The sequence below is a fragment of the Hyla sarda genome, chromosome 3 (genome assembly GCF_029499605.1).
Source record: "Hyla sarda isolate aHylSar1 chromosome 3, aHylSar1.hap1, whole genome shotgun sequence".
Classification (NCBI taxonomy): domain Eukaryota; kingdom Metazoa; phylum Chordata; class Amphibia; order Anura; family Hylidae; genus Hyla; species Hyla sarda.
The window spans coordinates 348,148,394-348,173,725 of record NC_079191.1 but is presented as its reverse complement, the minus strand read 5'-3'; the positions used below and the strand labels follow the sequence as shown (position 1 = coordinate 348,173,725).

Here is a 25,332-nt window from a genome sequence, read left to right as displayed (position 1 = left end):
GCCAAGTGTCAAGGAGGCGGAGCTCAAGTGCCACACCCTAAAACACCTACTTGGCCACCCTCACCTCACAGCCCATTCTTGACGGATGTAGAGAGCCCTGAACATTCATGGAGGGGAGAGGGAGAAGGTGTGTCGGGCTGTGGCACTTCAGTAGCTTAGCTCAGCTCTGCTTTCTTTTAAGAGGTGGGTCCACTTGAGCAATTTTGGACAGGTTGTCATGGTACTATTCTGGTGGAATGACCATGATTTTTCTTCTGGCAACTGCACTCCAAGCCCGCCTAACTGACCCCATTCCCTTAGTGGTTATGATGGGTAAAGTGTGGAAAAAGTTAAAAAAGTTCCTATTGAATTGTAATGGATGTCTGACTTACAAACCTCTTTGGCGCAATGCTACATTCTCTGAGCTGTCTACATTTGCAGGAATGTCATTCTGGGAAGGTAAGGGCATAGTTAGAGTGTCATAGCTGTTTCAGGTAGATATGCCTAAAAGCTTTGATCAACTGCAGGATAAATATGATTCAGTGCACTCAACACTTTTCCATTATTTGCAATTGCGCCATGCAATGCAGTCTCGCACAGAATCTCTTATTTCTCACTCACAAGGTGACTGAGTCGTTACGTCACGATACTCTGGCCCTGTAGTTGTGAGTCTTCAGACACTGAGCTATTGTCGTTCTGTGCAGCTGAGACAGCTGGGTGCTGCATGAGAGATTGCGGGGGTCCCCAGAGGCGGGACCCCCGTGATCAGACATCTTATCCCCTATCCTTTGGATAGGGGATAGGATGTCTTAGGGCCGGAGTATCCTTTTAAGATGACTCCTCTATTAGCAGTAGAGGCACAGAGATTGTCTCACCTCTGGTTGCTCCACCGGTTTATTGAACACCACATTTTCTTCACTATATAAGGGGTCACCTAAACTCCATGGTGCCGGTCCAAGGTGTGGAGCAGCAGATGCACACATTTACCATATGATGTGTGAGAGTCCAGGCTTAGAACAGTTTTCGGGAGACACTTTATGAATGATCAAGAAGGTTTATGGCATTCTAAAGTTTTCTATTGGGTCTCTTGAAGGAGGAGATAGGGGGACCTCAATTGGGCATTAATAAGGGACTGGGTGTTATGTTTTTTGTGTACTGTTGTGGAAAAACTGTAATAAAAATTACATGATTAAAAAATATATATATATTTGCTTAAACTGGAACATACCTTCAAAGTCACTCCGTTTATATATGCCATAATATTCAACAATCGTGGAATCCCCATTGGACTAAAAAAAAGTTGCACCAATACAGAAGTTTTGCCCATTAAAAAGACTTATTGGGGTAGTGTAACTCTGGTGAGAGATTGCCGACTGCTAGACTTGCCTCTTTAATTAACTCAAAGACATTATGGCCTGTTGAGAGACTTGAGAAGGGGTGCATGAAAGAAGCAGGATAGTTATTTTGACAAACTGCCCACCTTCTAGTAATGTGACCACGCTGTTAGTAGGTGGTTACATGAGGGAACGCACACAGTGAACAGGCTCTAGATAATCCAGACAGACTATGAGAAAAGAGAATTGTTTGATCCTCCAACAAGCACGAGCAGCTCCCAGTTTCCTTGTCCACCATCAAGACACAGGTGACATCTTCATTACACACCCATGTCTATGCCTGGACAGGGGAACTTAGCTATATTTTAGGATATTTGATGTAGGATATTTTTATCAATGCACGTATTACCTCTGGGACTCAAACCAAGGTCCAAATATAAGAATGGACAACCAATCAGTCTGCTGCTTCTTTTAGGAAGACATAACATTTAGAAAAATAAGATCAGTCGGTGTAATGGTAGAAAGGTTCAATACAATAACTGGTACTTAGATGCCCAAAGAACAACTCTACATTCCAACTCTAGCCCTGTATGTTTATGTCTTTACCTGTATTCGTGGCTACACTATTAAAATTTACATTGTGCAAAGCCACAGTAATAAGGTTTCAAATGCTAGCTTTTACTGCACACATGGCACGTTTGGGTTGAGAAAGGAGCGGGCTCTCAACATATAAGTCTATTCATAGAATATGCCTACAGCTACTTTTAACCTTTCAGTATTTAGCTACAGGTACTCTGAGGTTTTCAACATACAAGAATAGAGTTGGTGTGTATAGTGGATGTACAGTTCTATAAAAGAAAAAAAACTTCCCTAGTGTCAATACTCTAAAGGGGATGGTATGCAAGAGGTGCAACAAACCTATCCCCCCCCCCCCCCCCCCCCCTCTACTTAGCAGCTGTGTAATGCGTACGGGACCAAGCCGACCATATTAAATGCTGATAGCTTGTGGGAACAAACTATTGGAATGCATGTATTAATTTAATATATTGGAGTATCATAAAAGGGCATGTCTAGATACTTTGTTACATAGGGTTTATATATCAGAGTAAAATATAGTACTAAAATAATACTATTTATGTGGTCCTATAATGGTTGTAGTTTCTTGTTTTTTCTAATTCCTGTATGTCTGGGATACAATAAACAGCTGCTTATTTATGATAGGTTCAATCACAACAGGTTCCTGTAGTAAAGTTCTGCATGGTATGTGCACCTATATGCAAACAATCACTACATAATGCTGTTTTGTCTGGTATTTTTTGACAGAACCTGCAATGAAGGCTTCAAAAAGGAACTGGCACAGGTGAAAACCCACCCAATGTGTACTTTTATGTATATATTTTTTTCCCAGCAAAGGAGAATTCTATTTGCAACCACACAGCAGGTGCTTGTGTATGAATGAACCTTTTGCTGTTAAATGGGGGAATATTTTTTACGCAAATATGCTCAGACTGGGGTGTAAAAAATAACTGTACTCCTCTTCCCTGTTCCCCCACTGCTATCCCAACGGTGGCCAGTTCTGCTGCTCTGCACTTCATTGTGTCGGTCTCAATAAATGGCCGGTAGGGTGTCCCATTGTGCCAGTTTATGGCTGTTAGGATGATTCACCTGGAAGCAGGGATGTGGTAGCTGCAACTACAGTGAATATTGAACAACAACAAAAAATGTGGTCTCAAATGGCTGTAGGTGCTCAACCCCAAATGCAGTTGTGCATATATACTGGGGGAGCAGATCCTGCCCTTGTAGTCCGTTGCTAGGGGTGATCCCCAGCATAAAAATGCATACAATGGAGGATGCCTGCCACAGACTACAAGTGCCACAATAGAATCCTACACCAGATAAACGGTGTGGATGTGTAACAATTAGAATAATACAATACAGGAATATGGGTGCACTACTGTGGTAGATGTATACAATGACATTGGCTAACCCTCAACACTGATGTTAAAATTGAGACATTCGCCAGTGTATCCTTATATAAAGGACACACCAGAGCCCGCACACCAACGCCAAGGTTTCTCAGATGGCACGGGACCTAACGCTAACCTACCTGTGCGTATAAAGCAAAAACCAGGGGCCAGTGGGCAATTACAGCAGCACTAGGTCGACATGCAGCCTACTCCCAGTTCCCTCCAGCGTGACTGAGCACACATACAATGGAAGGGGGGAGAGAGGCTACAAGCCCCACCCAAGTTGGCTGATATAGGTGCATGGCCTCACAGGTGCAACCCTAATGCTGCCTGGAAAATGTTCAAGGCGCATTAACATATGGAGTTTACACACCTCCAAGTATAAATTTTTAAACAACAACAAAAAACGTGGTCTCAAATGGCTGGAGGTGCTCAACCCCAAATGCGGTTGTGCATTTATACTGGGGGAGCAGATCCTGCCCTTGTAGTCCGTTGCTAGGGGCGATCCCCAGCATAAAAATGCATACAATGGAGGATGCCTGCAGCGGACTACAAGTGCCACAATAGAATCCTACACCAGATAAACTGTGTGGATGTGTAACAATTAGAATAATACAATACAGGAATATGGGTGCACTACTGTGGTAGATGTATACAATGACATTGGCTATCCCTCAAGACTGATGTTAAAATTGAGACATTCGCCAGTATATCCTTATATGAAGGACATACCAGAGCCCACACACCAACGGCAAGGTTTCTCAGATGGCACGGGACCTAACGCTAACCTACCTGTGCGTAATGTCGACCTAGTGCTGCTGTTATTGCCCATTGGCCCATGGTTTTATACGCACAGGTAGGTTAGCGTTAGGTCCCGTGCCATCTGAGAAACCTTGGCGTTGGCGTTGGTGTGCGGGATATAAGGATACACTGGCGAATGTCTCAATTTTAACATCAGTGTTGAGGGATTAGCCAATGTCACTGTATACATCTACCACAGTAGTGCACCTACATTTCTGTATTGTACAGTGAATATTGGGCAGACTACATGGGCCAAATGGTTCTTATCTGCTGACACTTTCTATGTTTTAATGTAGGGACAAGGGGTGACAAGCGGGGGACCAGAAGGCAAGGGATTTGGAGCTGCATGGGAACAGGGTAGGTGAGCATCACTTATTTTGATTATTTTTACTGTGCTCCAAGCCATAGATAACACAAAGGTTTGGATGCCATGTTAATCTAAGGTGTGGGTAACATTTTTACTTAAAGGGGTACTCCGCACCCCTAGACATCTTATCCCCTATCCAAAGGATAGGGGATAAGATGTCAGATCGCCGGGGTCCCGCTGCTGGGGGCCCCCGGGATCTCGGCTGCTGCACCCACCTGTACGGCTTCCACCTCACACCAGCGACGCTGGAGGCTTCAGAGACTGACCACAATGGCGGATGAGCGTAACGTCACAACTCCGCCCCATGTGATGTCACGCCCCCTCAATGCAAGTCTATGGGAGGGGGCGTGACAGACCTCCCATAGACTTGAATTGAGGGGGCAGGGCGTGATGTCACACGGGGCATAAGACCGCCTGGTGTCTTTTTATGTTGACAGGCTCACATTTAAAGCTGTGATGGCTCACAGAGATTCATGGATATGTAGAATATAGGATAGCAGATGGCAGTGTAATCTGTGACCACAAGGTTACATATGGCTAGAGATCTCCAAGAAAGACTTCCTGACTTGGAAACAAGGAACAGATAGTTGAGATCAGCCATTAAAGGGTTATATACCTCACATACTTAAGTGTGTGGGTACAGCACTTAAATCATGGACCAAAAAGTCAGACAGACATTTTTAATCAGAGAAAATGTGAATTAAAACCAGCTTAGACTTCAGAGCTCTGCATTATAATGCTGGCAGGTAGAATAAGCTCTTTATTACTAATCTCAGGAATAAGGAGATTACACAAGGAGTGTTTGCATATATACATAATTCTTGTATCTCTAGGGAGACATTGTATGATCAGCTTCCAAGATGCTGCACTTTGGTGTTTGTAATACCAGGTTAGCATGACTATACAATAGTATTTATTGTACCAAAGTAAAATGATGTTTGGACCATTACCTAGCAATGAAATAAGCTACCAGGAGGTGACATGACCAAAGCTGTATGGAAACTATGCTGAAAATAGCTAGCACAGCATAGGGTACCCACACACAGAACTGTCTTTATTCCTTTCCACTGACCTATTTCAAGGGCAGACACAACAATCAGCAATATGGTATTACCGTATATACTCGAGTATAAGCCGACCCGAGTATAAGCCGAGACCCCTAATTTCAACCCAAAATCCCAGGAAAAGTTATTGACTCGAGTATAAGCCTAGGGTGGGAAATACCTCATCCCCCCCTGTCATCATCCAGACCCGTCATTAACATCCTCATCATCATCCCCTTGTCATCATCCCACACATCCCCCCTTCATCATCCCCTTATCATCCCACACATCCTCCTTCATCATCCCCTTGTCATCATCCCACACATCCCCCCTTCATCATCCCCTTATCATCCCGCACATCCCCCCTTCATCATCCCCTTATCATCCCACACATCCCCCCTTCATCATCCCCTTGTAATCATCCCCACCCCCCTTCATCATCCCCACACCCCCCCCTTCATCATCCTCTTCTCATCATTCGCCCTCAGTGGTCTTCAACCTGCGGACCTCCAGAGGTTTCAAAACTACAACTCCCAGCAAGCCCGGGCAGCCATCGGCTGTCCGGGCTTGCTGGGAGTTGTAGTTTTGAAACCTCCGGAGGTCCGCAGGTTGAAGACCACTGCGGCCTTCAACATCATCCAGCCCCCCTCTCACCCCCTTTAGTTCTGAGTACTCACCTCCGCTCGGCGCTGGTCCGGTCCTGCAGGGCTGTCCGGTGAGGAGGTGGTCCGGTGAGGAGGTGGTCCGGGCTGCTATCTTCACCGGGGGCGCCTCTTCTCCGCGCTTCCGGCCCGGAATAGATGCGTTGCCTTGACAATGACGCAAATGACGCACCTCTGCGTCGTTGTCACGGCAACGTGACTATTCTGAGGCCGGGCCCGAAGCGCTTAGAAGAGGCCCCCCGGTGAAGATAGCAGCCCGGAACCACTATCCCACCGGACCACCTCCTCACCGGACAGTCCTGCAGGACCGGACCAGCGCCGAGCGGAGGTGAGTACTCAGAACTAAAGGGGGTGAGAGGGGGCTGGATGATGTTGAAGGCCGCAGTGGTCTTCAACCTGCGGACCTCCGGAGGTTTCAAAACTACAACTCCCAGCAAGCCCGGACAGCCGATGGCTGCCCGGGCTTGCTGGGAGTTGTAGTTTTGAAACCTCTGGAGGTCCGCAGGTTGAAGACCACTGCGGGTGGGGGAGTTCACTCGAGTATAAGCCGAGGGGGGTGTTTTCAGCACGAAAAATCGTGCTGAAAAACTCGGCTTATACTCGAGTATATACGGTAAGTTTATTACAGAGGTATTTTGGATAGAAAATTTTTCTTGGGCAGGATACCGCTGCAACAAGTGATTGGCTAGGCAGTCTGTCTCCAAAGTAGGAAGCAAAGCAGTGAGCAGGGGATCAGATAACGCCCCCGTATTATATTGTTTAAAGGGGTACTCTGGTGGAAAACTTTTTTTTTTTTTTTTTTTTTATCAACTGGTGCCAGAAAGTTAAACAGATTTGTAAATTACTTCTATTAAAAAATAGTACATATTAGCTGCTGAATACTACAGAGGAAATTATTTTCTTTTCGGAACACAGTGCTCTTTTCTGACATCATGATCACTGTCCAGAGCAGCATATGTTTGCTATGGGGATTTTCTTCTACTCTGGACAGAGATGTCAGCAGAGAGCACTGTGGTCATGATGTCAGCAGAGAGCTCTGTGTTCCAAAAAGAAAAATTCCTCTGTAGTATTCAGCAGCTAATAAGTACTATAAGGATTAAGATTTTAATAGAAGTAATTTACAAATCTGTTTATCTTACTGGCACCGGTGTACCCCTTTAACTTACCTGTTTATAATTGAGGCACCTAGCTACTTGAGTGTAGCGATTTCCTTTTGTCCTAATTAATTTTGGGTATGGCCGGGTTCTTTTCAGCAGGACTTAACACTGACCAATGGATAGCGGAGGTCTCTGACGTTTTTTCCGACAAAACACTGGTTCTCAAAAAACTCACACCGACATTCAATTGTGCATTCAAGGAACTGACTTAACTTTATAAGGAACACACGACTTCATGGTGGGAGGTTCAAAGTTTAGAAAACTATTTCAAAAATCCAATTGTCCCGCGGGGCTTGAGGTTTAACCTCACCCCTGCAAATAGATGTAGAACCCCTGCTCTCATGCAAAAATGGTAACAGGAGGCAACAAATAGCTCACTTTGCTTCATGCAACTGCTCCTCGAGGAGGAGAAAACTAATTTGTCCTCTTTGGAGGCACAATTGAAGGAGCAAATAGAAGTGACTAAAGGCTTCTCTGGCGAACCTGAGTTCTCTGTAAAAGAGAATTAATTCAAGGGGTCCATTGAATGATTCCAACACCACCTCAAAGAGAGGAAGCACAGTTTGTCCGCGATCTACAAGATTTCAAGGACAACAAGCTACATGTGTTTCCCTTCCACAGGTTGGTGCGTGAATCTGACCCTGATCCTACTTCTACGGAAACTGAGTTTTCAGACTCAGCCACGGACAGCCGTGAAAAGGGCAAAAGTGGTAAAGGCAGAGGTTGAGGCAGAGGGAGGGGCTCTAATCGAAGAGGTGTAAGAGGTCAGAGTGAAGGGCAATAACCAACCTTTTTTAGACACCCGTCCTATCCCACCTAGCCCCTACGGAACAGAAATAACTAGACACCACCCACACGTTCTCACCTAAGTCATTAACCTATACTTATGTCCTCTCACTCCCTCAGAAATGTGTGTCCTAAGCAAAGGTTTAAGTTTCGTTCCAAATAACACATATGACCAATTCACATGGTATAAAGATATCCACCTTTTTGCCCGAAAACTCAGATGGCAAGTTCTTCCGTCAGCAGGAACGGAGAAGGTGCCAGGATAGGCATTCCAGTTGATGTTGGTCGGGGTGCAAATATTCTTATGGACTTACTAACAGAAGGGGATAGAAAGCCAGGTCTAGGACCATTTACTGATCTTAAAACCAAAAGTAATAAGATGCCCGCCACGGAAGACATTTCCTCGGTAGACATCTTTATCGACCTAGTTGTACAAGACCTGGACCGTGTCCACACCCGCCCCCTTTCCAATCTGATTGCCGCACAACAATCAGCTCTCCGATGCCTGGAGACTGAAAGATCCATAACCATCAAACCTTTGGATAAAGGAGGGAATTTGGTGGTTATGGATTCTTATGACTACAGACACATGTGTTTGGATTTATTAAAACACAAAGACTGCTATGAAATTCTCTCATCAGACCCAACAGGGAAATTCGGACAGGAATTGAATACACTACTACAGGTCACAGGAGCTCATCAGTAATGAAGAGCTGGATTTCTTGTTTCCCAAAACCCCAATTAGAGCAACCTTTAATGCACTACCTAAAGTGCGCAGAGGTATCACCCCACTGAGGAGACTACCTAGTGTCTCAGGGGTGTGAAGCCTCACATAAAACTTAGGGATTTATATTGACAAAATATTGAAATCCTTTATCACTAGCCTACCTTCCTACATGAGGGATACAACAGATCTAATACAGAAATTGGATGGACTGACCTTGGCGTGGAAAACTTGGCTAGCAAGTATTGACATGGAGGCCCTCTATACACGTATCCCACACGACCTGGGTCTGGCTGCTGTAGATTTTTTTCCTGAAAAGTAGGGGTGTCCAATACCGGGCCCACAGCCGTTTTGTACTCGACCTGCTCACCTTAACTCTAACCAAGAATTATTACCTCTTTGACCAGAAGACCTACCATCAGCCCATGTGCCCCCACCTATTTATATTTGGGCTGGTGGGAGGAGTCTATTGTGTTTGGCGATGAGCAGAGCAAGTACACCACACACAGCGGGTTGTAAGCCAGGTATATCAACGACCTCTTCATCCTTTGGAATGATCCTAGGACAGCCTGTGTGTCTTTGGTGGACCACCTGAACAATAACAATCTGGGGTAGAAGTTTACTTTCGACATCCAAAATGTCTTGCCTTTTTTTGGACGTCCTCCTCCGTAAAAACCCTAGTGAGGGTCTGGAAACGACCTCCACAAAAGCCCTCCTGTGTTGGCAGAGCCATCATCATAGAGCCCCGTGATCTTGCACGCAGCACCCAGTTATTATCAGTCCCCGGAGCATGTTCGCTCCGAGTCTCATTACTGGCGATCACGGGGCCGGAGCTTTGTGAAGTCATGGCCCCACGTGAAGTCACACTCAGCCCCCACAATGCAAGCCTATGGGAGGGGCGTGACAGCTCTGGCCCCAGTGATCGCCAGTAATCAGACCCTGAGCGAACATGCTCCGGGGACTGATTATAACGGGGTGCTGTGTGCAAGTTTGCGGGGGTCCCGCCATTGGGGGATCAGGCATCCCGCGATAGGGGATAAGATGTCTTAGCGCCGGAGTACCCCTTTAAAGCAGGGATCACAAAGGTCAATACTTGCGTATGAAATGTAAAGTTCAAGAGGCAGGCTACTGACCTGAGAATGAGATTCAGAGATAGGGGGTACCCAGAGTTTTACGACAGGCATACCAACACAGTAAGGAGAGAGAGCGTGCTGAACTGCTGATACCAAAACCGCTACTCATAGTGAAAATGTCACACATATCATTGCCACAATCGATGGCGCCAACGAAAAGGTGTTGAATATCCTCAGACGCCACTGGGGGGGGTTACCCCTACTGGACCCAGACCTATCGGAAAGACTAGGACCCACTCCTTCTGTCGCCTTTAGATGTGGTAGGAGCCTCCGTGACAGACTACTCGATAGCCATTATGTGCGTCCTACCCAGCCAGGGACCTGGCTGGAGAGAAAAACAGTAGGCTGTTTCCGCTGCAGTGGCTGTGTAGCCTGCAAACATATTCAGACGGGAAAGTGTTTTATTAGCAAGAGCACCAGCAGGACATTACACTGTTTGATTTCATATACTGTAGATCAAAAGGGGTTGTTTACAAAGAGACATATGTCGGCAAGACTAAACATGAATTTAGAAGACGGATAGGGAACACATTGGGGACATCTCCAATGATCGGGAGACACCTCTTGCACGACAAGTTAATAAGGCCCATGGGGGTGACATCTCTACCATCAAGTTCATGGGCATTGATTTGGTGCATTAGGTGCACCTTTAGGGGGAGGAGACTGGGATCACTTCATCTTGCAGAGGGAAACCAAGAGGATCTACCGCCTTAAAACGGTACATCCACTGGGTCTTAATGAACAATTAAACTTTAGGGGCTCCTAGTCTGACTAGGGACCCCTCCCCCGTCTTCTTATTTTGTCTCCACTTTTATTTTACCCCCTTGTGTGCCATCTCTTAAAGGACGTGGTACACAGTGAACTAGTGTATTTCTACATCAGTCATTAATGTCATGTGTCCCTCCTAACCATTTATTCTATTTCGTTGGCATACACCCATTCTTTATAGTGTAATCTGACTGTGCAATTACACCGACCTTAAGACTCACCTATTACAGTTAGTAACTTAGTTGGGGGACATGACGATCACGTGACACGTCCCCATGACAACCAGTGATGCAGCTGGCGACCTGACCCGCAGCCGGCATAAGTGACACACGTGAACTGGAAGTAGTCCTCCAGCCGGAATGGGCTGCCAGCTTGCGTTGGTAAGTGTTTGTATATAACCCAGATTACCTGCAGACATCATGCCACTAGCTACAGACAGTTTGAGGTGCCTAGACACACATACTGTCGGCACCTCCAGTGTGGACCACTGTCCTCCGGAGCACCATCCACTTCGTGTGGACCACTTCGGAGCACCGTCCTTATGGTACTAAATATCGCGAGTCACCTTAATAAGGAGATTTGTTTTTTACTCAGCGTAAAAGCTCTCTCTCGTAGCCTTCATTGGGGGACACCTATACTGATTGGTATATGCTCTTGCCACTAGGAGGTGCTGATACTAGGGGAAAAAAGTCAGCACATCCCTGGCAGGATATACCCGCCCACTGGAAGTGAGGTAATCAGTTTTGTCACAAAGCAGTAGGAGAAGCCAAGAAATATGCCCGAAGGACCCTAGAAAAGAATCCCGGATAAAAAACCAATAACCAGAAAAGATTATCCGGACAATAAAGAGGAAATGGGTGGGTGCGGTGTCCCCCAATGAAGGCTACGAGAAAGAGAGATTTTACGATGAGTACAAAAAAATAAATCTCCTTTTCTCGGTCGCTCTTCATTGGGGACACCTATTCTGATGGGTCATACCAAAGCAGTCCCCTAGGGAGGGAAAAACAACCAACAGCAAAAGGGGAATCAGTCCAGAGACCGAACCCACTCGACCGTAAGGCCTTTGGACGAGATCCCAGGCAGAGACAACCGAGGCCCACAAACTGAGCTCCCGGGAGAACCCCTGTCCATGGAGAAGGACTAGGATGCTAAGGAAGAGACCGTCCAATGTAGAGACTTCGAAGCTACAGTACAGAAAGAGAGACAAGAAAAGGTTGACTAGAAAGCCAGATGGGGCAGAACCATTCCAGGAGAAGGTAGGAAACAACTCTAAGGAACACAGAACCAGACAGACAGACAGACAGACAGACAGCTAGCCCGGCTGGAAACAAAAATGAAAAAAAGGGCACACAAAAAAAAAAAAAAAAAAGAGAACCCCTGACGGAAAAAACACCAGGGAGAGCAGTGTATGCCTGAGCAGAAGGAGAGTACGGAAGATGGAGACCAGAAAAACACTAGAAAACAGAAAGAAGGATGGAGATTGGCTGCGGAGAAGCCTGGAGCAGAAAATCTATGACCAGAACAGCTGCAGACCAAAAACCTCCCTCCCAGGGGCCCGCCACGAGCACCAGGGAGGTGAAAAAATCTTGAGTAGAGTAATCCGGATGACCGGAACGCCCACCGCCCCAGAGTACATTGACCCACAAAGGAGGAGAAGGAAGGAATAAAGCCAAAAAGGGAGAAGAATGCCCAGAAAAGGGGCATCTTGGAACACCGGAGTGTCCAACATGGGAACTGGAGGTACCCGTGTCACCTGGAAGATGTACACCTGTAGAGTAAGTTAACCCAACGTCCGCTAAATGCTCCGGGTGACAAACTTCTACATCTAGACAAGAAGTGGGGTACAGGACGACCGCGCCACAAACAGGACTGCGGAGTCGGGGCAGGAGAGCTAAACTGCGCAAGACCACAACCATCACTAAGGCCCAAAGAACCAGAAGGGCTGACCTAGAAAAGAAGACACGACACATCATACTAGGACAGTGTCCAAGACAAGGAGACTAACCAGACATGAACCCCAGCGGTCTGAGCGGACCAAAGCAACACCTCGTCAGGACGGGAAGAGAGGGGGAAACAAAAGGGAAGGTTACTCCAGAAGACTGTAGTGTCTGTGTAGCGCAACTTACACCGACAAAGAAGGAGGAACAAACCCCTCCAGGGAGATTACACCGAGGGAGGAGGAGAGCAATGGCAGGACCCAAACAACAGACGGTAGTAGACCAGCTGTCGCCGAGCCATACATGAGTGCATAAACTCCTCCAACAGAGGAGAGTGCCAAGTCTGTATGAGCAGCAGTAGATAACCAAGAAACAGGAAGAGAGCCAGGCTGCAAAAGTGCGCAGCTCATCTGATTACTCTCAGTAAAAAGACAAGGGCCCAGCCAGGTACCCCACCTATATTGAGGAGGGGAAAACAAGGGGTGGTCGCCATGAAATCCAAGCCCAGACCATGCTAAGCTCCCTGATCCCCATACCCCCTGTGGAAGGGGGATGATCAAAATGCGCCAGGCACTATAGGAGTAGGTAAGGTAGCCCGAAGGTAAGGGGGCAAAGGACTGGGTGGATGTAGTCCCCAGGAACCCTGCAACAACATATCAAGGAATGGAGGAGCTATTTTGAGTCCTGACTATAAATAGAAGGAAGAAGCACACACACCCCCAAAGTGTTGAGAGGAACACCTCAACGTGGTGTAACCCTGGACCAGAAGGGCGTCAACTGAGCCATTCTGGTCATTTTCTAAGGCAACAGATTGGACATCTGAACCACCCTGCACAGGAACCCAGGACAGATACCTGAAGGCATGGGGGGGCTGAACCAACTGTCGCCCCATCATGCCCCATGCCAGAGCATAGGAGTTCGACCGCCTAAACCTGTGGAAACAAGAATCACAGAAAGGCCAGAGGCACACCTCACAGAAAAAAGGGAAGGTGGACTCTACACGTGCAGAGTGGCCTAGCGTATTTAGGGACACAGACGTGGTTACCGCACGATAGTAGAGGGGTACCAAGACTGCAGACGCGAAAGAAACCGCAGACATTCAAAAGTCCGGCAGCATGGTGTCACAACCATGCCCCTAGCAGCATACTTAGAAAGGGGATCAGAGAGTGCTGCTCCTTCTGTGAAAGTCCATGGAACCTGCAGAAATCGTCCACGCCCCAGCTCCAAATGGTGCCACACACCAGGACTGCTGTTGCAAACGCAAGGGATGAAGGATGTATGTGGGGCAGGAAACATGCAATGAAACCACCAAGACTCTCTTTGGAAATTCACCTGGAAAATGAGTCACCGGACTGTAACCGCGGGAGCAGCAAGAATGGGGAAGGTGACCTGGCGGAGTAGAAAACCATGCAGATACAATCTGGCTATCTGGCATAGGGACCATGGCCACACCGGGTGCTGTAGACAGAACCACACACAGAAAGCGGGTTACCAGCCTTCAGCCTAGAGAGCGGCCCTGCAAACCAGTATGTGGTGTATTGTAGAGGGCCCATGGAGCAACATGGGGAGATTCACTCGTAACTAAACCTTGGCAGTGGATAACCTGAACTACCATCCACGGTGTGGGAAATGTATGGTAGTGGACTTGACGTAGTATTAGTAGACCATGCAGACAACTGTCGCGATGACTGGTTTTAGGATTCCTGAATGCTCAGGGATACTCCCTCGAACCCCCTTACAGAAAGTGGGGTATTGGAGTAGGACCAAACTTACAAGCGACCTAGCAGTGAAAAAGACCCAGCAGATGAAAGTCTAGCTGACTGTCATCAGTCCCGAGTACTTGCAGGGACCTTATATCAGCAGAGAAGTACGGGTGACCTGACCAAGCCTGCGGCAGCCCAGAGATGCGGGATTGACAGCGATAGAGACCGTGCAAACAACAGCCTGGCTGAACAAGTACACTTCCAGTTGCTGGATAAAAGGGAACAGCCAGATAGGCGATCACTGTGCCCCACAGACGCATGTGGGAGGGAGGGGAGGCCTAGGAGCCATAGATAGTATCCCCGCCACATTGGGAGATTGGGGGAGGCTAAGCAGCCGCGGAATGCATCCCTGCACCCCGTCTAGGGTGCATAGGACATGCTGGGACATGTCTTCGTACACCTCGCACAGCAGTGGGGTACAGGAACTCCAGCCTCAGATACATCAGCTGAGTGATGAGTGACAGGCGGCTGAGGAGACCACGCAGACCACTGTCTAGCTTACTGGTATGGGTCCATAGTATCCAACGGGTCACTCCTTTGGACACTACGCAAAGCAGTGGGGTATCGGAACTCCAGCCGCAGATACATCAGCTGTGTGATGAGTGGCAGGCGGTGGAGGAAACCACGCAGACCACTGTCTGGCTTACTGGTATGGGTCCATAGTAAACAACGGGTCACTCTGTCGGACACCTTGCATCAGCAGCGGGGTACCGGAGTGCCAGCCGCGGATGCGGCAGCTGAAAGATGAGCGACAGGCGAGACTACTGGCTGGGAGATCGAGATCAGGACCAATCCATGCCAAGGCAGGGACACTTCCACAGAGCCCTCGCACTAGTCGGGAGGACCCAGAGCCCTAGCCGCGGATGCGGCAGCCTGTAGAGGAGGGAATCATATTGTAGTGTAAGACTCCGGTCAGTCTTTAAGAATGGAGCCAGGACATTGCGCCTGGCCGCAGCAGATAGGAGTGAGCGGGCTGGTGCGCCCGCACTGAGAAGGTGGACAGCCACGTGGGACCGGAGACCTACAGCTGCAGACAGCGGGTCTCCGGTCCCACGTGGCTGTCCGCCTTCTCAGTGCGGGCGCACCAGCCCGCTTACTCCTATCTGCTGCGGCCAGGCGCCTAAGAAGTAATGCGGCCAGGACACTGCACCTGGGCGCACAAGGTGGTAAGTGGGCAGCTGCACGGGACCGGAGACACGCTGCCCCAGAGACTGAAACTGGGGCAGCGGCATAGAGTCTCTGGCCGGTAGTGAAGATATGTGGCCAGGGTACTGTGCCTGGCCGTTATACATGTGGGATAGAAATGCGTGGCCCGAAGAGGGGGGAGGGAAGGTTCACCGGACTGTCCCCAACAGAATGGCGCCAGAGGCAAAGAGGGAGGGAGAGGGGGAATGTAGTAGATACTCACCCATGGCTCCATCTTCTTATACTCACCCTGAAGTCTTCAACCAGCTTATGGCCACGCTGCATCATACCAAGCTAAGATAGCGAGGCGAGCATGGGCAAGTGGGGAACCCGGACCCAGGGTACAACCTCCAGGCACTGGCCGTTGGCGATAAGGGGCTGAAGGCCCATACTCATGTTCCGTGCCCCTTTGTCGCATATGTGGGAACAGGTAGCCATGCTCCTGAACCCCCACCTGAAAAAGAGAAATAAAAAGGAGATAAAAACTAAACATCCCTTACTAGAAAAAAAAAAAAAAAAAAAAGGGAGCTCCCAGACCTGTGTCTTGCTTCCTACTGACACTAGCTAAAACTGATTACCTCACTTCCAGTGGGCGGGTATATCCTGCAAGGGAGGAGAAGACTTTTTTTTTTCCTAGTGTCAGCGCCTCCTAGTGGAAAGAGCATATACCCATCAGTATAGGTGTCCCCCAATGAAGAGCGACCAAGAAAGAACATTTACCCTTTTCTGTGTATATTTCCTACACCTTTTGTTTACATCCCCCTGGTGATTGTTGCCTAGCAACTTGAAACTCGTATAGGTGCATCACAAATAGGGTGTTCTAGGGTGTTTTTTTTCAAAGGGTAGTTCGGGGCAGGGGGTCGCCCTTATTAGGGCGGGTGCTCCACTGGTTCCTTGTGAGAGTAGGTCCTAGTTTACACTACTCTACATGCAGGGTTTCCCAAGGATTTTTTCCTTGCCTATCCTTTTTGTACCACGGATCCTCGCTGGACATTTCCTCTGGGATGCACCATGGGCGACATGTGACACAACACAGGAAGTCTAATAGGTAAGAACCAGAGTCCTTTATTTTGAGCACTGGTTACCTACAGCCCAAGTACCGGTTCCTGTGTTTTCTGCCTCCATTAACTGCATACCCTAACTATTAGTCTGGCTATTTTGGGTCACACTGGCCACATGTTGATGTCTTTGGGGTTATTATTTTATGCATATGTTAGTAAAAGTTACGTTTTAATACAGGTGTCTCCCCCATAATCTATTGTTTAACTTACTTCTTTGTAATTAAAGGGGTACTCCACTGCTCAGCTGTTTGTTCCAGACGCTGAGCAGTGGAGTACCCCTTTTAAAGCACCAAGCTACTTGAGTGTAGTGATTTCCTTTTGATCAGATAACGCCACAGCAGGAAATCCAGGTAGGTAAATATTATTTTATATTTTATTAGCGGCCCAAGCAAAATATCAAAAATGATTTATAAATATTGATTTGGTTGTAAACTTTATAGCGTTTGTAGATATTATGGACTACATAGTAACCGGTCAGCCCTACTATGATCTGTAGAAATTATGTATTAGGCAGGGTTCACAACAAGATTTGTGCCTCAGACATGGATACATCTGGAAAACCTTAAAATGGGATGCTGATGTACCCATTCTTGGACAGGTATGGATCCCATTTATTTCAGTGGTGCCAACATAGTCAGCTAGAGTTTTTATTTAGGCTGGCTTCACATCACGATTTGAGTGCCCGCTGCACAGATACGATTTCAGAAGCTCAAATCGCCTGAAATCGTATCTGTGCAGGGACAGGTACTGACAGATACAGGTACTGACAGAATCTGACATGCTGAGAAAAGGACCAGATCATAGTCACTAGCAGACTACGATTGGGTCCGCAGCCCCATAATAGTAATGGCTCCTTATCTGTCAGTACCTGTCCCTGCACAGATACGATTTCAGACGATTTGAGCTTCCGAAATCGTATCTATGCATCGGAAGGTCAAATCGTGGTGTGAAGCCAGCCTTAGACGAAAAAACGTCCTTCCCAGACAAAACTCAGATAAGTTTGGAACATGACACAAACCTAGTCACTAGCTGACTCTGTATATGTGCATGCCATTTTTACATTTTTCTAGAGATATCCGTTTTTCCTTTTTTGGATTGTGTGAGGGAGCTCTTACAGGGTAACTAGTGCTATAAATAAAGAGAGATATAGGGGGAGATTTATCAAAACCTGTCCAGAGGAAAAGTTGCCCATAGCAACCAATCAGCTCGCTTCTTTCCTTTTTAACAAGGCCTCTGCAAAATTAAAGAAGCGATCTGATTGGTTGCTATGGGCAACTTTTCCTTTGCACAGGTTTTGATAAATCTCATCAATAATGAATTAAATACTAACTTTTTAGCACTGCTGTCATATGTATATGACAATTTTAAGAATTACATACAGCAATACTATAACCAGTATATGCAGATATTCTGGATTACATAGTAACTGGCCAGCACTGCTATAACCTGTACATGCAGATGGAATATATAGTAACTGGTCAGCACAGCTATAATCTGTATATGCAGATATTAGGCAGGGTTCACACCACAATACATATCCAAGTCACGGACATGGCACAACCATGCTCAGATAGTGTGGGCTCCATTGATTTCAATGGTTTAAACATAAAGAGCCACAAGCTGTCATTTCACAAGCATGTGTTTGTTTTGGCTCAAACTAAAAAACTTGCTGCAATTTTCAGTCAGAGCCAAAACTCATATATGCTCCGACCCACATGTAGTTGCTAGCTGACTATGTTCAGGCAATCAAAATGAATGGGGCCCATGCCTTTCAGTTGATGTATCCATGACTTGGAGGTGTGAACAAGCCCTTACAGGGAAACTGTTCACCAATGCTACAAATAAAGATATAATAGATTATGTAGTTATTGTTAGCACTGCTATAATGCATATGAAGATTTTAAGAATGATAGCAGTGCTGGCCAGTTACTATGTTATTTGAAGGTCAATATTTTAAGGGTCACACAGTAACCAGCCGGCACTACCGTGTACTACTATTACTATAAATTTGTATACACAGATTTTGTGTATTATGTAGTAACTGGTGACCACTGCTATACTATTTACATATATCCATGTAAATGATATTATTATATTTATTATCTACGACTTACCCTCCTTCACTTTCTGCCTCCTCAGAACTTGGGTACTCGCCCGATGCCTTTGAAGTCTCACTTTTCTTTCTCTTCAGACTTCTGTGCTGGGGACTGACCTTTCTCCCATCATTCTTGCCTCTTAGCTCATCCTTGATCTGTTCTTCTAATTTAGGAATGGTTTCTTTCAGAAATTTCACCTCATCCTTAAGTTCCTCAACACTTTTCAGCAGGCTCCCCAGTTTCTCCAGGATTTGCAGCTGACTGCCCTGAAGGACCATGACAGCCCCTTGGTTGTCCTGAACTTGGTTGTGTGTCCCAGATGACCAATTCTCACCCAAGCCAAGATGAAGACCATGTTTTCTATACTGTCTCCACCACAACCAGGTAATGCTAACTCCTGCAGCTCCTGTGAGAACTCCCAGCAGCAAGCTCCTGTTTTCAGATTGAACAGTACTACTCATGGTAACACAACCGGAGCTGAACCACAGCTAATATTTTTTGTGATGACTTATCAGCAACCATGGAATGACAAAGGTCAATAGTAGAAGGCTACATTCTTCCTGTAATAGATTTATTACAAAGATTTCTACCGAGCGATAACGTTCTCCTAGTGAAGGCTGCCATCAAGAATGTAATGGTCTTCGAATAGCCATGAGTCCCGATTCTATGAAGCACATCATCTCACGTTCAAAGGTGCAAAGTCGCCTCTGAATGTCAGTAGTTTCTGTGAACCTGCCAAAGAGAAAAGTTGTTAAGTAACCAGGGAAAGAAAATCAAAGAGACACAGCAGCTGACTACATGTTTTGATATCAGTACCTTGTAATCCCATTATGTGTGGAATAAAGTGGAAATAGCTATGTGGTTAAATACTAAAACCTCAATAGCATTATGTGGCTGAATGAAGATGCTTCATTTTATCTAACCCAGTCCCAGAGTTACTGAATGATTTAGAAGTTCAGCAGAAATACCTGAGAGACCTGCAGGGTGACAACCCAGCCCAATGTCATAAAAAACATATTGCCAATTGTTTCTCTATATTGTCATCCTCCTTGCTTCCTGTCTTATAGTTCTGCAGTGTGTGAGGGCCACTGCAGAGGCAACAGTCCATATGACAGCAAAGGTGACCACAATATATGTACTAACATATTAATGGTAATAGGATAGTCACCTTATATGCAAAAGGTGCACATCCCTTTTCATATAATGCTTTAGGCACATATACTATTGCCAAATCTGAGACAGTACTGTCAGAGAAAGCCAGTGTCCCTCCATGTACATAATGTATACTCAGATAGGATGGACAGAGATGCAGCACACTTATCCAGTATCCTGTGACTATGGGATAAGCTGGATATTACTAGACAACCCCATAAGGTGACTTTAGTACTTACCTGTCAGACAGTAATGGACATGCTTAGGAAGGATCTGTGGTTGTCTTGGGGCTAAATGGCTGTGTTTTGAGTCCACTATAATGCTGCTGCTTTCTTTTTGTGAACTGGCTATTTTCTGTTGGCATTCTTTCCCTCCAACTACAAGTCCCATGATCCCTTTTTTTTTTAGTAAATGTGAGGTCATTTTTCTCCCTTCCACATATCAGTCACCCCACACATTGCAGCACAGCTGAGATGCCTTGCAAGTTGTGCTGTGATTAAAACTACAATTCCCGGCAGCCCTGTGGAGAATTCTCTTTCCCACTCAGCGGTTGCTCCACCCATTGAAGCAGACAGGCTCCTTTCAACACCTGACTACTGATGTAATGTCTCAGGCTGCACTGCAACCTGGGAAAAGCTCATTTTGTATGTTGCTAAAAAGGAACAAAGATCACATAAGAATTTCAAAACCAGCCAAACACAGGTACAGACACTATATTATGCTAACTGAGCTGTGCATCCCTGCTATCAGCCTAGTGTTTTTTTTATCATACAGTAAAAAAAAAAAAAAAAATTAATATAAATATAGAGAAGGCCTGACTCACCGACTCATCAAAGCCCAGCCTAAACCCTTGGACCTAGAAAGCTGAATTTTTTCACAGGTGTTTTTAAGACGTAGACAAGGATTTTTCTAAATTCAACCCTTAAGGGGGTGAAAAAGTGGTTGAAAGTTTGTATGGAAGTCTGTCATTTTTGAAGCTGTGTGTGTGTGTGTGTGTGTATGTTCCAGCATCACGTCCAAACGGCTAAAGATATTAACATGAATCTTGGCACACTTACTTATATGTCAACAACAAGTGTAAGGCTACGCAGTAGCCTGTGTTTGTGGGAGGGGCGTATGGCTTTAAGAACCCGCGGCTCACCCGTCTGACCCGCCGTGGGTTCTTCACGGCAAGGGGAAGTGGCATACCAAGTGAGCTGACACATCAGCTGACCGGAGCTTCTCAGTACAGCACAGCCGGCAGAGGTAAGAGCTAGGTCTATCAGGTGCTTGCAGCGGGCGGACTTGATTCATTTTAAAACATGCTTCGCCTGCCTGCAATGCGCCTAGGTAGCGCAGCATGTTACAGGAAACATACCTATATTTATCACAGTGCGGTCATGCTGCGTGACACACTAACGGCTCGGACATGCTACAGGACACTTGCCAGCCCGGCCACGCTACAAGACACGCTGCCAGCTCGGTCACGCTAAATTACACACTGCCAGCTCTGTCACGCTACACTTCTTAATTCTTATAAAATGGGGGCACTCATGTTGCCCCAGCTCGGTCACGCCACCATCAATATTAATTAAAGGAGCACTCAAATTTATTTCTGCTCGGCCACGCTATAGTTAGTGGTTTCTCTTAGGGGGGCTATATATATATATATATATATATATTTTAAGGGCTTTTCGGCTCGACCACGCTACAGCTATGAAACCTCTCATAGGAGACATACATATAGCCCAGGCATGTTACACTTAATGAAATGTCACGAAGGGCCATATATTTTCTTCTCTGCATCATTCATACTACTGATAATAAATTCGAATTGGTGGAATACATATTCTATTTACTGTTCTATTTAATATATTTATTAATGACCTTGTAGAGGGGTTGAATAGTAAAGTAGCAACCTTTGCCGATGATACTAAACTCTGTAAAGCGGTAAACACAACAGTGCACTATTACAAATGGATCTTGATAGGTTGGAGGTTTGGGCTGGGAATTGGCAGATGAGGTTCAACACTGATAAATGTAAGGTAATGCACATGGGGAAGAAAAATCCGGGCTGGGATTATGTATTAAATGGGAGAACACTTAGAATGATTGACATGGAAAAACTTAGGAGTCTTAGTTAACAGTAAATTTAGCTGTAGTGACCAGTGTCGAGCAGCTGCTGCCAAGGCAAATAAAATCATGGGATGCATCAATAGGGGCATAGATGCCCACGACAAGGAAATAATTCTACCGCTGTACAAATCACTAGTCAGACCACACATAGAATACTGTGTACAGTACTGGGCACCAGTGTACAAGAAAGATATACAGTAGTGGAGCTGGAGAGGGTTCAAAGACGGGCAACCAGAGTAATACGGGGAATGGGAGGACTACAGTACCCAGAAAGATTCTCAGAATTAGGGTTATTTAGTTTAGAAAAAAGAAGGCTTAGGGGAGACCTAATAACTATGTATACATATATCAGGGGACAGTACAGAGATCTTTCCCATGATCTATTTATACCCAGGACTGTATCTATAACAAGGGGGCATCCTCTATGTCTTGAGGAAAGAAGGTTTCTACACCAGCACAGACGAGGGTTCTTTACTGTAAGAGCAGTGAGACTATGGAATTCTCTGCCAGAGGAGGTGGTTATGGTGAACTCTGTAAAAGAGTTCAAAAAGGGTCTGGATGCATTTTTGGAGAATAATAACATAGCTGGTTACGTATACTAGATTTATAGGGACAGAACGCTGATCCAGGGATTTATTCTGATGCCATATTGGAGTCAGGAAGGAATTTTTACCGCTAGTATGAGGGTTTTTTGCCTTCCTCTGAATCAACTCAACTCAGTAGGGACTTATTAGGGGTATAGGTTGAACTTGATGGACTCTGGTCTTTTTTTCAACCTTATGAACTATGTTATGAACTATGTTACCAGCTTTATAACCTCATAAGAAGCTATCATAAGTGTTTTTGGCTCAGTCACATTACTATCAGTAAATTATTACAGTGCTGATACAAAGAAAAAAAAATTCATAATGACATAAGGCGCTATTTTAGTTATTTCCACTCGCTTGTATCTAAGTACATTCTCACGGTATATGTTAGCCTTGCCTGTTCTTAATACAGATGTATCTTCATCTTAAATGACACGGGGCAGTACGCATATTCATGTCCAAGGTCTTCATATGGCTTAGTTATATGCATTTTTCAACCGGCAGTGATAACTAGCCAAAGTAGCATCTTCCGTTTTAGTATTTTATAATTTATGTATAGAAGTATTACCACAGTCGATTGCGTTAAATCTCAATTTCAAAAAAAAAAAAAAAAAGGGGGGGGGGCAAAAATGTTTACTCTTCTCACACGCAATCTGGTTCATGACTTGTCTGGTAAACAGAGAGAGGCTGTCAGGCTCTGCACAGTCAGTTCTGATATGTGGGTCTTTTTGTTCACAGTATGTACTTGCTTGTTTAATAAATGTGGTAGAATATGTTCAAAAATTTTTGTTTTAAGTCTTTTACATTTTCTCATATCCCACTGGCTCACTTATTTAGGTAGGGTCTCGTGCTGGGTAGCTAGTTATATCATGGTATGACAGCATTAAAAGGGGTTCTCCGGTGCTTAGACATCTTATACCCTATCCAAAGGATAGGGGATAAGATGCCTGATCACGGGAGTCCCGCCGCTGGGGACCCCCGGGAACTTGCACGCGGCACCCCGTTTGTAATCAGTCCCCGGAGTGTGTTCACTCCGGGTCTGATTACCGACGACCACAGGGCCGGCGGCGTGTGACGTCACGCCTCCGCCCCCGTGTGACGTCACGCTCCGCCCCTCAATGCAAGCCTACGGGAGGGGGCATGATAGCTGTCATGCCACCTCCCGTGGGCTTGCATTGAGGGGAGGAGCGTGATGTCACATGGGGGCGGAGGCGTGACGTCATACGCCGCCGGCCCTGTGGTCGTTGGTAATCAGACCCGGAGTGAACACACTCCGGGGACTGATTAAAAACAGGGTGCCCCAGCTGCGGGACTCCCGCGATCAGGCATCTTTTCCCCTATCCTTTGGATGGGGATAAGATGTCTAAGCACCGGAGAACCCCTTTAACATATAATTTCTGTATGTGAGCAATCTGGAGGTTGGTATTAACGTAGGAGATACGGTATTCAGCAAGAATTAGCTGTCACAGGGGTCTACAGGTTTCTTTTCCTCGCATATCCCATATCTGTCATTTAGGTAAGATCCCGTGCTGGGTAGTTAGCTATATTACGGTATGACGGCATTAACTTATAATTTCTGTAGGTGAGCGATCTGGAGGCCGGTGTATATCTAGAACATACGATCTTAAGCTAGGAGTGGCTGCTGTAGGTGTCTACAGGTTTCATCCTCTTGTGTATCACAGCGGCTCTGTCATTTGGGTAGGTCTCATGCTGGGTTGTTAGTACATTACGGTATGACAGCATTAACATATTTTCTGCAGGCGTGTCATCTGAAGCTCAGTGTATACCTAGGAGAGTCCATATTGTGTAAGGATTAGTGGTTACAAGTGTCTACAGGTTTCATCTTCTCACATAGCACAGCGGCTGAGATTTAGGTAAGATTTTGTGCTGGGTTGTTAGTTATATTACGGTATGGCAGTACTAATATATAATTTCCGTAGGCGACTGATCTGGAGATCGATGTATAAATAGGCGATACGGTCTGAGCAAGGATTAGCTGTTACTGGTTCCTACAGGTAAGCTAAGCTCAGTCTAGGTTAAGTTGATTACTGATCAGAAGGGGTGTCATGCGGTTATATATTCTTTTATTCTAGGGGTTCTCGCTTCACAACTAAGCGGATTCGTCAGTATCCTTTTCAGTTACATCCATAAGGTTTGTGCCAGGATTAGTATAGGTAATCCCTGTCAGTTGGTCATTTGTATATGGTCAGTAGTAGATATTTAGTTTATTTGTTGTTTAGGTCCAGACGTGGGCAACCAGTCTTCTTAATACGGGTAAAGCCACTCTTGGTTTAAGTACTTAGTCACCTAATGAATCCATCACATCATTGGGTTGAGACTCTGTTCTTGTCACTCGGTCGGTCACAATGATTGTCACGTACCTGGTAAGAGGTACTCTGGTGATTCTGGGTCGGGTTTATCCATTGCACTTGTTTCACATGGCCACTGCGAAACCTGTCACGGCTTCAGGTTCATTCCCTCTGCTTCAGGCCGACACGTCCTCGGTCTGCTGTATTTGCTGTTTTATTTTAGGCGATTAGGTACGTTTACAAGGTGAGTCAAGTTTGGCATAGTTTAAGTCGTTATCGGGCCTTTCACTGATAGACTCAGTCAGACAACTGAGGTTCGTGTAATTTCGGATATTTTTCAGAAATGTCTCACGGTTCAGACATAGAAGACCTTAGTCCTGGAGGAAACCACCAGGACATTGGATCA

The 25,332-nt window shown here is 46.0% G+C and overlaps 1 protein-coding gene across 8 annotated transcripts in view; it reads right to left on the bottom strand.

Annotated features, from left to right (window-relative positions):
• RMDN2 (regulator of microtubule dynamics 2) overlaps positions 1–25,332 on the bottom strand; it is a 211,024-nt gene that overhangs the window by 62,957 nt on the left and 122,735 nt on the right. For 6 of the 8 annotated variants that reach the window (XR_008891506.1, XR_008891507.1, XM_056567519.1 and 3 more), the window contains one exon: positions 18,782–19,495. Coding sequence is in view for 6 of the 8 variants with exons in the window: in XM_056567519.1 (XP_056423494.1) it covers positions 18,782–19,224 (443 nt within the window). In the remaining 2 variants the exon portion in view is untranslated. Of the gene's footprint in view, positions 1–18,781; positions 19,653–20,154; positions 20,456–25,332 lie in introns of those variants that run through there. The other 2 variants (XM_056567522.1, XM_056567518.1) reach the window with 2 other exon arrangements.